Consider the following 16606-nt stretch of genomic DNA (forward strand, 5'->3'; position numbering starts at 1 on the left):
AAAAAAAACACAGACAAACGTATAGAATGTAAAGGTTGTTGTTGTTAGTTTTCGTTTGTAATGTGCTAAAGGCTTTAGCGAATTAAAGGTCCAGTCTGTTGTATGTAGGGTAGCGGGATAGAAACAAAGGATTGCTCATGCAGATTTTGATGCAGGTCTGTAATTCAAAATTCCATTAATATCAAAAGAGATATGAGCAAATGTTGGATAATTTATTTTTGCTAGTTTTGGTCCACGTGTTGAGTCCATGCTGGGCAACAAGAAGCTGCTTTGTTAAAGTAGCTGTGCCTCCATCCAAGTCTAATGCGAATTTTGAGCGAAAAAGAAAATGCGCCTCAGGTGTGTTTCCTTTAACTTATTTGTAGCGAATGAACCAAGCGACGCACGCCGTAACGTCATACGTAGACGTTGGCTGTAGTAAACAGGAAGTAGATGTTGCTAACTAGCACAGATAGCACAGATCAGTAACGGAGCGAGGCTTTAAAGAATGTACCGAGTTTTTTTTTCTTTTTTTTGTTTTTATGGATAAAACTTAGATCAGATCTCTTAGTGGGTGCACAAGTACCTGTTGTTGTTTCCAGCCCGGTTTTCGAGCATTATGGGAATTTCCGGGAAGACGGCAGCAGCAGAAACAGCTGATCAGTCATGTGAGATAAACGTTCACTACGTCAGAAATGATTTGACATATGTATTTCCACTTCTTCTTTAGCACATTTACTGTTTTTCGAAAAAGTAAAAAAGCCACCTCAAGCGAGCGTTAAAACTTTTTTGCGAAATTTAGTGAGTTTGCATTTTGCCGTTTCCATCAACCCCTTCTAATGTGATACTTCAAAACATTGAAGGAAACGTGACTAGTTAAGACAAAGAAGATTGTAAGGTAAAAAAAAAAAAAGAATTCGGACAAAATTACATTTTGAGGCAAATTAAAAAGGGACCCTAATGTATAGTACCCTCATTAAATTAAACTAACTTCTCCTGGTGGGTGTTGGATTAATGGCGCCATTCTATTGTAACTTGTTGAAAACCTGAACAAGTAAAAATATTGATTTAATAACTGATCCAGATGGCTAAATAAAGGGACTGGACTATTGATCACTTTTGACCAGTCCAAATAAATGGAAATACGTGGACAGACTGATTTCATAAATATTTCTGTAAAACTCAAGAATCACTTTTTTTAGGGATTTATCAAACTGCATTTTTTAAGAATCCATCAAAATTCACAATAAATTGTTTAAATGTGTGTGTGCTTTAACAAACAGAAAAAAACTTTTTTTATTAATCAATCGTGTTCGGTAAAGATTTATTCGGTTTAGGTCTGGCATGTCTAAGAGACAATGATTTTAAATTAAACATGTTTAAATCCTTTTCATATTCCTTAAAAACAGTAACCGTTAACTTTTATTATTTGATTAAAGCAAAACGAAAATTTCACGTCGAAAGTGAACTTATGTAAATACTGTATTATAAAGTACTTAAGGCATACAGGAACATCCGTCTTCATTGATGGTTAGGCCTGCTTATGTAGTTTACAGATGAAAAGCCTATTAAGGCTGTACAATAATAATATTCTGTATGTTTAACTTGATCATAGAGCAGTCATTTCATTTAAAGGTCTCAGCTGGATCCCTGTATTGATATCACAGACACAGCAGGTCTCCTGGGATTCTCTATGGATTTCCCAGCTGCCCTCCCAAATGATCCATTGTGATTCCTTTCCAAAGGCCCCTGCCAGTGGAAGGCATGGAAAACAGTCATCACTTCACCGTCTCCTTATATACCTGAGTCCTCTTATGTCAGGCACATTACCTCAATCCTGCTTTGTGATTCCGGACATAGTTTTATTGACCCCAAAGGACATTTATGGGTCTTTCACTGGCCGCTTAACAGAAGGCTGGGCATGAGTTTCAGAGATAGTATTTCCTGTTCAGTCTCTTTCAAGAGGTTTAAAATTATAATAAAATAACAATGAATAGTTCGTTGGAATAAGAGGGGAACGAGATGTTATTACAATAAGGGTTGCTCTTAAGTGTGAGTGCGGGTAGATACCCTTGATTGCTTCCTCCAGTGGATCCATTTCCAGTCAAGTGATTATGTAAATTTAGATCACTTTCTCTGCCCAAATAGAGCATTTATCATCAGCTTTGCTGAATATGAAACAACTTCAATGAAGTGTCAATTGATAGAGCTCCATAAACATTCTGATGAAGTCTAATCTTTGCTGAGTCTGGGCTATTGATTTCTTTTTGTGTGTGCCTTTTTTCAGATTTTGACTGATGGGAGAGATACTGAGGGAAAGAAGATAAACCTGCAACACGAATGTGAGGATAACAATGTGAGGATACAGCGTCAAGCTTTTAATTAAATTGATATAATGGTTTTAGACTTTCAAGAGCTGCAGAAATGATTTAATAACAAAACACCTGCTAAGTATTTATGCCTTGATAGATCTTTTTCAGTGGCAGCTTGTCAATAGGGGGCGCTACAGTGTCATCCCCTTCAAAATTGCAGAAAAAAAGTGTTGACACAGGAAACATAAATTACATATCAAAAAGTAATCATTACACCTGTTCTGTCATTAAAAGAAATGTCTGACTTTAGATTTTTCAGCATTCCCATTAAATATTTATGTTAAAAATGTTAACATTAAATGTTTATTTTTATTTTATTTTTTTTGTGCAGGCCTAATTTTAACGTTTCAATGGTGTGGGTTGCCAGACAGATGAGGGTGTATGTATGTTCTAAAAACGTTGGCTTCCTTGGGACTTCATGTTGGTCTCTAATTGGCTACTTAAAGATTCTCCTCAGGGTGCAGTTTCGGCAGCTGTGGCTTATTCACTCAGTCCATAAAGTTTATTTGCACACTTTAAGTGTGTTTGATCAGTGCAATCAACTGATTCCATTTGTATATAAAAAAGTGCGTAAATATTAGGGCTGGACGATATACCAAAAAAAAAGCTTATCGATAAAAAAAATACATTTTGGTCGATATCGATAATTATTGAAAATATTTAAAACCATATTTTATGTGCAGCTCTGCCTGGACACTTTATGATATTACTAAATGATTTAATTTTAATAAAGAACACAAACACAGAATTCCAATTAAATCTTTATTTAACCAACTTGTTTAACCATAACAGAATTTTTTTAAAGAAAAATAACTTAAGAGACCTGAGTTATGTTATTAAATACTGACAAAGAACAAACTAAAGTGACCAGCAAAATGACCAAAATAAATATACCAAATAAATAAATAAAATAGCCTAATTAGGTGGGAATAGTACACTATTTACTTCTCAGGTTTCATAATTGAGAGGCTGACGCAGGGCTGAGGTCTGAGGTTGTGGCGTGGGAAGACGCAGACTGCAGCTCATTTTGCACTGATTCCCGACACTCGTTGCACAATTTAGGGAGCGCTGTTAGAGAAAAACCTGCGTCCCGGAACTTTATATCGCTGATCAAGAGAGGCGAGTAGTTGTCTGAAGACAGGTTTTTCAACTGCAGACAACAGCAGCACACCATCACTATGAAGCACGTTACTGCATGCATGATGTCCTTATGCCGCTTGGACGCTTTTTCACTTTATCACAAAGAAGGGAGCCCAGTTTAGCTTGCTGTACCTGCTTTGTTTTGGAAGAAGTTCCAGAAGATTCCTCCGAAGACGCGGTGCGCGGCGGGGCTGCACAGCTCGCACTGCTGCGGGTGTGAGCGGCTTACGTGATGAAACAAGTTGGTTGCGTTATCAGACTTTGTTTTTACCGGTTCCTTGCAAGTTTTACAAATCACTGTGGTTTATTTCTGTCAGGCTGGCTAAATAGTAAAACCCCATTTTGGGACAGTTTCCTCCGCCGCTCCTTGCTGCGACATATTCACATGCTCTGTGTTGTGGTTTGAGAGGGGGGCGCTTTGTGACGGCGTGCCTGGGTCCGCGATTACGATTGGTTGAGAGGAAGTAGTGACTGTAGCATCAACTAATATGATAGGCTGAAAGGAAGGAAGGAGAACTGTCTATATCAAACTTTTATCGACCCTATTTTTTTCTTATCGCGCCACACGTCAATCAATCGATATATATTGTTATTGAATTATCGTCCAGCCCTAGGAAATATTACTGTTGTGTCTGCATGTTGTATGTTATCTGTATACATCCTGAGCTGGTGTCTGTCTCAAAAAAGAATTTCACCATGAGAACACATGGTGACAATAAAGGGTGCTTGATTCAGGATTATCAGCGCTTTTTGTGTCATCCTTCATCTAATTACACTAATTGGATAACACACCGTGGTGTCAATCAAAGTCACACCCTTGGCAGCTTAGATGCACAGGCAGAAATTTGACAGCAGCAGGCACGTGACTCTGGACGGATTTATGTTGAAGTAGAGTTTATTGTTGTGTTGTGATCTCCAACCTCCAGTGCCACCCCCGACAAAAAATTATTAAAATGTACCGCCAGCTTCCATCTATGTCCTAACTAAGAAGTATATTTCCTCTGATTTAATATAAGTGCAATATTTCTTCAAGAGTAAATGAAACACAAGAGTAGAGAAAGTCTGCTGAGATCACTGGATTACACTAGTGTTGCCTATTTTAAGTTAATTCATGACCAAATATATGGTGGTCCATATGTTGTGTCTCCATGTTCAGCATTTCTCTTGTTGGCGTTTAAATAATAAATGGTAAATGGAATGCACTTGCATATCGCTTTATCATGTCTTTAGAACCACAAAGCGCTTTACGCTACATCCAGTCATTCACCCAACTGACAGTGGTAAGCTGCATTTCTAGGCATAGTACAATTGGCACCACCAGGCGCTCTGACCACCACCAGTAGGAAAAGCAGGTAAAGTGTCTTCCACAAAGACACAACAACTGTGATGGTTGGTTGGGGTTTGAACCGGCAACCCCGGCAGTTACAGGACAAGCTCCCTAACTGTACACCACTGCCATAATAGCACTGTTTATAGTGCAGTTTGAGTTTAAAATAATAATAAACTCAAACTGCTTTATAAACAATAATAATAATTTGTCAGATAAGACAAAATGTATGAGTATGAAAGGTTGTGGCTAATGTTATCTTTCTCTGCACGGTATTTGGGTGTGAATATAATTTTACACTGAGTGCTGAACGCTGATTTGTGTTAAACGTTTATAAAGCATAACAGCCTTTCTAAATGTTAGCATTTTTATTGGAACACTACTTTTACATCTTTTTGCTTCAGTTTCAACTAGATTAACCAAACATTTAATCAGAAGTCTCCAACGCAGTCGCAGTATAATTTATTCACCGTTTCACTGAACTACGAGTTTCACTGCCTGCACTTTAAGGTTGACGAGGTTCTGCTAATAGGATTGCAATTTCCAAATTAATTTGGGAAAACAGACGATGAACTCCACCTCTCCAAAACCAGACAAGTCACAGCCAAAGGCCAAATAATTAATTGCCTTGTGATAATTTTCTATTCTCTGAGCTAATGCAATTACTAAAGTGAATAGAAACTATCACACTCGAGGACACCAAAAAGTCATCCCGTCTGTTGCTGTGCCTCCAACTGAATCTCAAATGTTGTACAACTTTAAGTTTATTCTACATCACTCATAAAGACGTACATTTCTGATAACGTGTATTGTTTACGCCCCCCCCAACAACAATAATCACATTCAGGAAGGCACAAGAGGATACGGCAAATGTATATGTTCATGAGGATAAGATGATAATCCAAACGCAGAAGCTTTATCTGTGCCTGTTATGGTTGCTGGAACCAGTCAGGTCATGAACACAGGACCGTAGTCATCACTTACAGAAAAGCAGGGCCTGCCTGCCAAGTACACTAATCAGATAAAACACATCTAGCCGCTGGCAGCACCTCAGCTGCGGTGTCTCTATCCGATTGAGGCTGATAGACCTGTTAGGGTCAAATAGTAAAAGACTGAGCTTTTGTTTTTATCATGTTGTCTGGCAGACCTGAGATACAGCCAGCAAGCCAGACCCAGAGGGGAATAGAAGATAACGTTTTTTTTTTTTTTTTTTTACTTGCTTTGTGTAGTCAGGCAAGTTGATGCACAGTGTTAAATACATAACCACCAGCAAAATCAAAAAGGAGCATTGCTGTTGCACACTAAGACACTAGTTTACAGGGGCGGGGGAAGGGGGGCTTGCTGGTGGACAGAAGGTTTGGGCAATAGAGAAAGAATAGAAGAGGGGAGGGGGGGGGGACAAAGATGGACAAAAAAAAACAAAAGACAAAAGACGGATGTCACGTGGGTCCAGAGTCGCTGATAGATGCGATGTGCAGCCCGGCACACAGGCAGTGGTTCAGGTAGAAAAGGCTTCCCTTTGTGATGCAGATGACAACGCAATCAGCCTCGCTTTGTCTCTGACGATGGGCTCGGCTCCCAGGCACATTGAGAGACAGACACTAATCCAGTGGGTTTGTGTTCACCAGGCGCGCTCATAAAGGCAGTGTCACAGTACCTGGGGTGTATGTGGATGGGGATCTCTGAAACAAGGTCTGACCTCTCTCAGGCTATGCTCTCCCTCCTCCTCTTCCTCCTGTCTCTCTTTCTCCCATCATCCTAGCCCCGAGGAGCCCGCTTCAGTAAGTTGAAAATTAGTAGCGCTACATGGTTAAATGTGTACGACTCACTCGCACAGAGGAAGTGACATGAACAAGGGTTGAGGCGATCAGTCTGCCCTGGTTTTTGATAAAACTCTACAATTACTTTGAGATTTAGGAAAACACACTTTAGTACCTTAAAAACACAACATAAAAAATATAGAGCCTCAAGGACACGTCGTTTCCTTCCTAATAATGGGTAAAAACTCCAACCCAAATAAGCACATTGCGCAATGAATTTAATTTGCCAATTAGGCCTAGTTCTTGCAAGGCCATTTTGACACTGCAGCCTTACACATTTTGTGTCTGAAAATACATTTCACTGTCCCCTAATAACTGTGACTCCCAACGGGTTAGGATGAATCAGGCCCTCCCTAATAAATATGACTTACCCAGAGACTGTGCAATGCCAATTAGCATGTGCTAATTAAGATAACAGGATATAGGCACATCCTTGATCTAGATTCCTGTGTGAGATATTGGAAAGGTTACAGAGAGGTAAAGGCAAGTTTCTTGCTGAAATTTGTTAAAACTCGTCCCTTTTAGCGAGCAGGAAGACAGCACAAGCTTTATCTCTTTTAAGTGACTGTTGTATTTCCCCACATGTATTTATCTATTCATTTCCCAGTGCCATTTAGTTCAAAATAAGCATTTGCATACAACGCTTTAGTGACTCGAAACTGAGACCTGAAACAAATAACAAAACATAACAAAGACATACAGTTTACAACGTCATACGAGAGTTATACGAGACGTCATATGATAGCTAGGGTAGGATAACAATGTGTGTCTAAAGGAGACATTCAGGTTTTCTTTTGGTTAAAGATCAAGAGGCGTGATCGCAAATATTAAGCCATTCTACCCATCGCTTAGTGGATTTTCCTTTGTTTGTTTGTTTATTAATTTCTCAATTTGCTATATTTATAATTCCCCAGTTAACATTTTGCAAACTGGTCAGATTTTCTTTACATGTTTTAGCAAATTCTCTGGCAAATTTGGCAAATAGATATCTCTTGATCGCTACAATGAGCCTCTGTAGTGTTATCTGCTATGAAACGAAGAAACGCCAACCATCCAGCAGGTAAATGAGCCGCTTACCCGTGTGCCGTATTGTTCTATCTTCTCTTATTAAGGCAGAAGCTTCATGACAGATAAAAAGAGAAGGTAAAAGAGATTTTAAAAAGTAGGTGAGAAGTGATAAATCTCGATATGATATGGTTTTGGTAGAATTAATTTCTGTGAATCAAAATTTCATCGGACAATTGCAAACTAAAAGACTCGTTAACGTTGGACCTGCCATCTAGCGATCAGACACGATCGCGGAAAAGTCGGCTGATTCTCATTTTCGGTCTGTTGATTGGTGCGTGTCTGTCTATAACCTACAAACAAATTTCTATGAACTTTGCCGTAATTCCACAATTAAATCTAAGAACCATCAACCACAAAAAAAAGAAAAATGTGCAGCAGGTTCTCTTATAGAGGTAGTCAGAAAATGAAGACAATATAGTCAGCATTTTAATCACTGATAACCAGTTAGAACCAATCAAGAGAATACTGTTCGATTGCTATCACTGTCCAACTGATTGCTGCATCAGTGTACCCCCACTTATTTGAATAAAAACCCTTAAGTATGAAGCTCATAAAGTGAAATCTGGGGGGAGGGGGGGGGACAGTTTTCAGTATAGATGTGCAAATATGTTTAAAGGGTCTTTCAAAATTATTCTTGTACAAAGTGTATGCACAGAAATGTGCAATAATCAACGTGTTTGTAACCACAGTGCATTTCAGTGTTGTGATACCAAAATACGTCCCACCTGCTTTGGGAAATTAAATCACTGCCATGAAATTGGTTTTAATGATTATATTTACAAACATAAAGGGATGTAAATGTATGCCATATTTCCGTTTTGAATCAATCCATTTCAGATTCTAGCTTGGCTCTGGCAGCGTGCTGCAGCATATTGAAGGATTTCAAACACCTGTTGATGATATTTCCATTCAAGATAGCATCATGAAGGAGCCATATCTGACCATCTGGTCTTTGGAAACCAGTCAAGCCCGAGACTACAGTGACACCTGTTCTTCTATTAAGGAGATAAGAACATAATAAAAAGCCAAAGGTTCCTCCTGCTAAAGTAGACCCAGAAATTAAAGACATTTTAAAAGAGTATGTTAAATGTTTATTTCAATATTGGCCTTACCATAAAATAAATAAATAAGTAAAACCCGTGAGCTACTGAGCTTGATTGAACAAAGGGTGAAATTTAGGTATTGTGCCAATTCTGACATATTTACATTGCCGTATATCGCAGTAATCTTGATTAATGTGCACTGTCCGAATCAAACAATTAAAACAAATAAATGAATTTAAATACTGAGCTTGATTGAACAAAGAGTGAAATTTAGGTATTGTGCCAATTCTGACATATTTACATTGCCGTATATCGCAATAATCTGGATTAATGTGCACTGTCCGATTCAAACAATTAAAACAAATAAATAAATTTAAATACTGAGCTTGATTGAACAAAGAGTGAAATTAAGGTATTGTGCTAATTCTGGCATATTTACATTGCCGTACATCGCCATAATCTGGATTAATGTCCACTGTCCGAATCAAACAATTAAAACAAATAAATAAATAAAAATAAATTGAAATATAAGAGATTTGAAACTTGTAGATTATGAGGTATTGATTGAGGTATTGATGTTTATGTTTCTTGTCTCTCTGAGTGGAGTTGAAATCTGAATTGTGTTGTTCCGCCTCAGTTTAATAACCATAACGACTTCCAATTCCATTCAATTCATATCATGTTTTGCTTCAGCTTAGTCTGAGCACAGCTCATGGGATTCCTTTTAGTCATCGTATTATTATTTTTTTCTGTTTAAAACAATATTACTGGCAAGGATAAATAGCAGGACAAAAAAAAAAGTACCTGCAAGATCATTGATTTATAAAGTGTTTCCAAGTCCAAAACGATGTAAATGTGAAGCCTTTTCAACGCCACTTCAACACTGTTCATCACATACATTTCACAACCTAAAATGCCATTTTAGCTTAAAATCCACCCAGCAAAAGTCTGTTAGCAAAGGGACTAAAAGGAGAGTTGGCTCGTGAAGGTTAACCCAAGCAATCTGATCCAGACAGTTGAAGGCATGGAAACAGTGTCAAGCTATCCATCACAGGTTGGAATGAAACTTTAGTTAAAAAGCCTGAAAAGGCTGATGCCAGGAGCAATGTGCTCAAGCCAGCAAGGACCAGAAACTGATCAAACAGAAATTCCCTTTGTAGAGGTTTTAACACTCCAGACCTACCTTCAATTTTGGTTCCCCATCTAATGTCTAATGTTCCCCATCTTGTTTGTCTATTCCAAACAAAATCTACATAAAATGTAATACGTAGCGCAGCCACAAAAAAAAGCTAAGCTGTTCAGTCACAGTGTGTATAACCTTATGGAAAACAGTGAGAAAAGATTTTCTTAACCAAATCGGTGATATTGCCTTAATCTCACCCTAGAGGTATCCATAGATGTCTCAGAAATGCGACACCCCCTTCAAGTGAAACAACTGGTACCAGCACTAATTGAAATTTTGCATGCAAAGTGACAATGCCTGGGCCCTCGGCAGCATGGATTAGGGCCTGAATAGAGACAGATTCTTTGTGAAAGCCTACTGTGGCGGTTGGCGTGCAGGGCAGCTCCATGCATCTGCTCACTGGGTGGACTGAGAAAACATTGGACTGTATACGGTCTCTCATTTTACCTCCATCTGACTCCATTTCAGAAACATACCTTTATCAAATCTTCCAAAAAACAATATTTATACTCTTGGATCTATTGTTTGTTAACTCAGAGGCAGCTACGACGTGTTATTTTTATGAAGTCACGTCGAGTAAATTTGGCAAATTTAAAACCTATTACAATCGTTTAGTTTCTTCAGTTGTAAGGCTGTTCCATATTGTTGGATTACAAAGAACTCAAAGTAAAACTAATCAAAAACAATGAACTTAATATGCAATATTAAAGCTGATAAAGGTGCAAAACATCAACGTGGTACGTGTTTGTTAACGTTTGACGCTGTGTGGCGTCCAGTCCCGAATGCAGAGTTGAAGGAATGCAGCGCATACTGAAATGCAATCAAATCTGTGAGACATTTTTTAAAGACTCCATGCTGTGATCTCATTCTACCCCACTACACCATCTTCTGCTGCGGTTTCGCTCCCATTATGCTTCCTCCAAAGAACGACAGAAGAAAAAAAAAAACGAAGAAAAAAAAAAAGAACGCCGTATCAAAGTGATCTATCATCCCACTCACACCAACAATGACATGCATGCAAGTCTGGATGAGGGTGTTGTTGCATCATAGCAACACCAAGCCTCCCAGAAAAACATTTGGACAGTACAAGTGCAAACATTACAATAGAACAGGGAAAGGGTGGTGGTGGTGGTGGGGGGGGGATGGCAAGAGAGGAAAAGCTGAATAATACAACTTGTAAAAAATATCCAGTGCTAATAATACAGGCTACAACACATTTTATTGCTGAGAATGAATCTGAGAACTTCCACTCGGTCGAATTAGATTGGCGTCACCGTTGTTAGTGGGGCTGTCAACTTAGCACTGATGACAATGAATGGGTGAGCTAATAAAGGAGATAAATCCACGGTGTGTTTTCATAGACATGTTGGACAGAGTCCGGCTAATTTCCCTGGCAGCACCGCGTCAATTACTTTCCGAAACGAGGCCCGTCCCTCGCTGTTAACTAAACATGGCATCATCTTACATTAACAGTAATCGCCGATTTAAAGTTGTTTTACGTTCTGCGCTAGTGCTTTTGAATAACGGCTGAATGCAGAGGATTAATAAACTTGATGTATAGATCGGGCGTACCGTCGCGCAGTGGTTTGAATAGAAATGAGACGTTGAGGAAAACAGAAGCAGTCTAAATGCAAACAATGATCCTTTAGCACCAGCTTACAGTGTTTTCACTTTAACACGGCTGGCAGATTTAACGTACTATTTGTAAAAATGGACACATGGGGCACAGCTGGGACTTAGTTAAGTTCAGACACAGTTTTAATCCTCTTATCCCTCCTAACATGGTGTGTGCTTGATTCATCGATGATCTGTATAAAAAAGTAGCTCTTTTATGTTTGCTCCCCTGGAAATGGGGGTCATGATAAACGGCAGTTTTCAGATTTCTCTCGTAGTCACTTTAAATTGCGTTGCGAACCATTTTTACCCAAACTTTTCTGGCAGCGTGGCATTTTTTTTTTCTCCCAATGAATAATGAAATTTGATGCTGACATAATAGTTGTTGAATTAGCAACGTTTAAAGCCAGACTATTTAAAGACGCCTTCAACTCGTAAGAATAACAGAGGAAAAGAACAAATGTCGCCTCTTCAATAAACGTGGCAGAAAAATCCACTGAAGGGCTTTTACTGTTGCATTCTGGGATAGACTTTTTTTTTCAGATTAGAGCTGCAGTGACCTCTTTTTCAACTCTTAATTTTTTTTTCTACGCAAGCCAGTCTTGCGATTTCATTGGACAGTCGAGCAGAGTGAGTCACAGGGTAGAATTGAGATCTAGGACAGCATGCAGTCGGCGACGGGCTTAGTTGGGTTTCGAATCAAGAAGTGGTGCAACTCCGTCCGCCCAAAAAGTCCTTGAAATGCGTTTGTTGCGTTTTGATACTTGAACGCGGCATTGCCGTTAAACCAGACGGAAATTTATTAGGATACAGAAATGCCTGTTTACGGATTGTGTCTAGAGCTTCTTGAGGTGATGCACGATTGCAGCCTGAACTGAAAAGTAAGAAGAAGAGAAAAAAAAAACAATAACAGTGGCTCTGATTGCGTTTGAAAAAGAGAGTGGAACTCTGAGTAGTGTGAAATTGTTGTTATTTTTGGCACTTTTCATATCCTGTGCTGCCCTTGAATTTGAAGAGACCAACAGAAACAAATTAAAGTCAGAAAAATAAACTGTTACTTCAACAGTAAATCAACCAAAAATAATATCCCAAATTAAATCCAAACAACGGGATGTGATAAAGCGCATATATACAGGATAATGTTACACAGTAACACTGTTAACATTTTTTTTTCTACTTAATGCAATTTTTTCTTAATATAAAAACTGTTATTACTAATACGCCTAAATAATGTTTATCTCTATGTAGAAAATATTTATTTTAATTTAAGATTTAATTTCAACTACACTAGTTTTATAGGGCCCGTGGAATATGACCAAAAATATAGTATTTGGTATAGCTATTTTATTCTTAAACAATATGTTGTAAGTTTATTTTTCTCTACTTTTGATAAGCTCAAAAAATGTGTCCATCTGGAACCAAAGGCTGCCTTATTCAACCTCTACAACATATTAAATGTATTGTGCAAATGTTAAACCTGTCGGTGTACATTGTAGGGTGTGCCACTGAAGATGATCTTTAGCTGAACCGAAAACATAAACTGGAGCAGTAAGTTGTGGCCGCCGTAAATATGCATGATGCTTGCCTGAGTCTGTGCTAGACCTGACAGTACATGGATTCTGCCGCTTCTCTAACCTGCAGGACAAATCTGCATATCAGGCACACGCAAAGGCGCTTAAAGATAACCATAAAGTTTTATTTTTCTTTCAACTGTTTTGTTTTTATTCTCTTTTATTTTTCGTTTTTCTTTTTTGATACTTTGTCGTGCAGTTACTTTGGGTTTAGTTTGGAATAGTTTCTTTGCTCCACCTGTAATTATGAGGTTTAGTTAAACTGACCAGAGGAAGGAGGACACATTTGTTTTTTCTGAACACATCCTCAAAATAGGCTGAAAAAATTACAAGGCTGACACTTTCCACTGTTCGGTTGTGGTGTGTACTGACCTGTCAGAGGGAGGACTAACTCATTCCAGCTACTCAAAATCTGCAAACATGCAAATTTAATGAAGACTTTTTTTTCACATTATGGCGAGATAACTGGAATTAAAAAAAAACACTTTAGTTATTTTTTTCTTCTTCTTCTTTATATCTTTTAAGTATGTTTGGGGTAATAATCTCTGCATAAGAGCAGAATAAAGTCACATGCCCTAATGGAAAAAGACTCGTGTGCAGAAAGCCCTGCAGAGCGCTTTCAAGCACAATGAATAGATTCCTGTAAACACCTGAAAGCTTGTGAAAGCTCTGTTTTTACCATTGAACCTGTTTCATTGTGCGCTGAGCCACGCTGACTGATGCCCTTTGCTGCTTTGCTAAGCTCCCTGTACAACTGACTGCACAATGATCTGGAAAAAAAAAAAAAACAGGCCGTTGTGGGTCAAACTGGGTGACGTTCCGTTTGTGTATATTTGTGAAATAAAACACGCGGAAAGCAACATGCAGCGTATTAAAAACGAGTTGGCTGTTTATTCCCTTGTGATAACTGGGAGCGACACACCTCCACGGACAGAGTCGCGCCTGCCAGATTAAATAGTTTTATTTATTTATTTTTTATTTATTTATTTATTTTGTCCTAATGCAGGTAAAGGCACCAAAGCTGGTAGTTTCCTGCGGCAAATAAGGTTATTAGCTTCAATGTGCTGCGAGAGCATTTGTGACCCATCACCATCTATTCGTCCCCGAGCGGATTCTATATGCAACATTTGCAGTGCTGCAAAAAAAAAACAAAAACAAAAAAAAAACACCAAGGCGATTTTTATTTTAAAACGACGACATTAATAATGATTCGTTTAAAAATATATATAGCAAAACGTTGCATTTATGCACGCGCTTTGTCTCAAACTCAAGCCGGTTACGGGGATGCGCGTGCCGCACGCCGTCGGGGGATGCAGGCAGGATCTTACCTTCAACAGCTATCACGGCCGGTATGCTCCATAATATCCATAGAATATCCATTATTGGTGTTGACAGAGCCCAGACATTCAATTTAAATAAGTCCAGAAAGCCATTGACGGCAAACACAGAGAGGGGACTGGCGGTCCTTCTCCCACAATTGAGCGCTCCCAGATAGCAGAGCAAAACGAACTCAAATCTGGACCAAGTTTGGGCGAAACCATGAACGAGCAGACAGGGGGGGAGCACCGAGCAACACAGGCGTACAGCATACGTGTTTACCTCTGCATTGCCCAGGTCCCTTTTACATCGCTTAGACATATTATCTACATATGCATTAAGGGTGATTAGTTGCTGTAATTATCCGTGCTATTTGTTTAGGCTGTCCGAAACGGGAACGTTCATCCCCTTCACTTTTACTTCGGTTCGCCCTGCTGTCAATCATAGACAGACGGACAATCCTCAGAGCCTCACCTTGCGATAATGAAGTGTTGGGGGACTGGGGATAAAAGATGGAGCAACTTCTTCTCAGTCCCACGTTGCTGATATTGGAATTGCAGTTTATTATTTTATCAAACAACGCCCCAAGTGTCTGACTGAGGCTCACCATGAAGCTCTAACAGCTCATTTCCACACATCAGCGCCGATTATAACAGGTGACAAACCCGGGAGAAAACTGAAGTAAGTTTACAATTTAGCTTCCACCTCCTTATTGTTTAAATAGTGGAGAATAGCTTACCACCTCCAGGCTATGTGATATATTTTTGTTTGATTTTGCATTTTTAAGAATATATAATATTGCTTTTCCTACTTTTTTTGCCAGTGTGTAATCAATATTATTCCAAAGGTTTTGCTTGTATATGTATCGTTTTTCCAATCAATACAAAAAATACTTTTAGCTTGTCCAGACAGATAGATAGATTGATGTACACGGTCCTGTTTCCACAATAATATTCAAGACTCCTTTACTCTCAGCATTCAGTCCTCATAAATCTCTCAGGTCTTTTCACTAGATACCTTCAATAAGTAAAGCAGGGTGAATGAAACAAGGTAAAGTGTAAAAGGTGAGTGCATTATGATTCAATCAGTGATTCTGTGTTAGCGGCCACTACATTTTTCAAGCAGCGTTTTATTTTTATTTATTTTTTGTCGATCTGGAGCTTTTATAAGTCCTGCAGTACATTTTTCGACCTACATCTAAAGGAGCAACATTAAAATCTAAATTTAAGAAAATTATTTCAATACACCAGCAAAAGCTATAGCAAAATTATGAATGTGTTGTTTATTATGATTTTCATATTTACAGAGGTGCTAAATAATTATAAATATTCACTTGTTCACCTTTTAAAGTTGAAATGATATCATAGTTCATGTAAAAAATATCTCTTAGAATGTACCTTTATCAGTGTGTTTCACCCTAAAGTAGTCATTTCAAACAGACAAAACTGGTGTGATTTAAACATTTCTAACATAGCAGCAACAACTTTTGTTCTTGCACAACAAACAGTACAAAACATAAGCTGATGTACTATCCTCACACCTTACATACATTATAAGAGTAGAAACAGTCATTTACAAAACAAATTTAAATGCTAAATGTAAAATGCACATGCTTATAAACAGTCATCATACATTTAACTTTACTGAGTTACACATTGCCTTAATTAAATTACTGTCAACCGTTCAGTGATTGCTGGACAGCTTTGCGAACAAACGTCATTTTTCAAATTGTTCTCTAACTTTGTAAAACCTATTTCACACATAAATACATCTAATACATTTAACTATCATGAGTTATACGCTGTTGTGAGGAGATTGCTGTCAACCAAAGGGTCAATGACTCTTCATAACTTGTTAAAAGATAGTCCCTGCTCCTTAAATAGTTGGTAAAACTCCAGTGACAGTAAAAAGCAAAAGGAAAGAATTCAAATTTTATGGTTGTAAGGAGTTGCAGAAATGATTAGCTTGAAAATCATTATTGCTTCCTGTCTAATGTGCAGCAGTCACAAGCATATATATATATATATATATATATATATATATATATATATATATATATATATATATATATATATATGACACCCTGCAAGAGTGCATGATAAAGATACCGGCTTACACAAAGATTTTAGATTACGCCTTATTCAAAGAGAGCAACAAATATGACTCCAAAAC

The 16606-nt window shown here is 38.2% G+C and overlaps 1 protein-coding gene across 4 annotated transcripts in view; it reads right to left on the reverse strand.

The window, feature by feature from the left end:
* ephb2b (eph receptor B2b) overlaps positions 1-14606 on the reverse strand; it is a 153330-nt gene extending 138724 nt beyond the window's left edge. For all 4 annotated transcript variants that reach the window (XM_036124699.1, XM_036124702.1, XM_036124700.1 and 1 more), the window contains exon 1: positions 14446-14606. In XM_036124699.1, the coding sequence (XP_035980592.1) occupies positions 14446-14497 (52 nt within the window). In that variant the 5' untranslated portion in view covers positions 14498-14606. The remainder of the gene's footprint in view (positions 1-14445) is intronic.
* Positions 14607-16606: the final 2000 nt, after the last annotated feature.

Source organism: Fundulus heteroclitus, chromosome 20 (assembly GCF_011125445.2).
Source record: "Fundulus heteroclitus isolate FHET01 chromosome 20, MU-UCD_Fhet_4.1, whole genome shotgun sequence".
Taxonomy (NCBI): Eukaryota; Metazoa; Chordata; class Actinopteri; order Cyprinodontiformes; family Fundulidae; genus Fundulus; species Fundulus heteroclitus.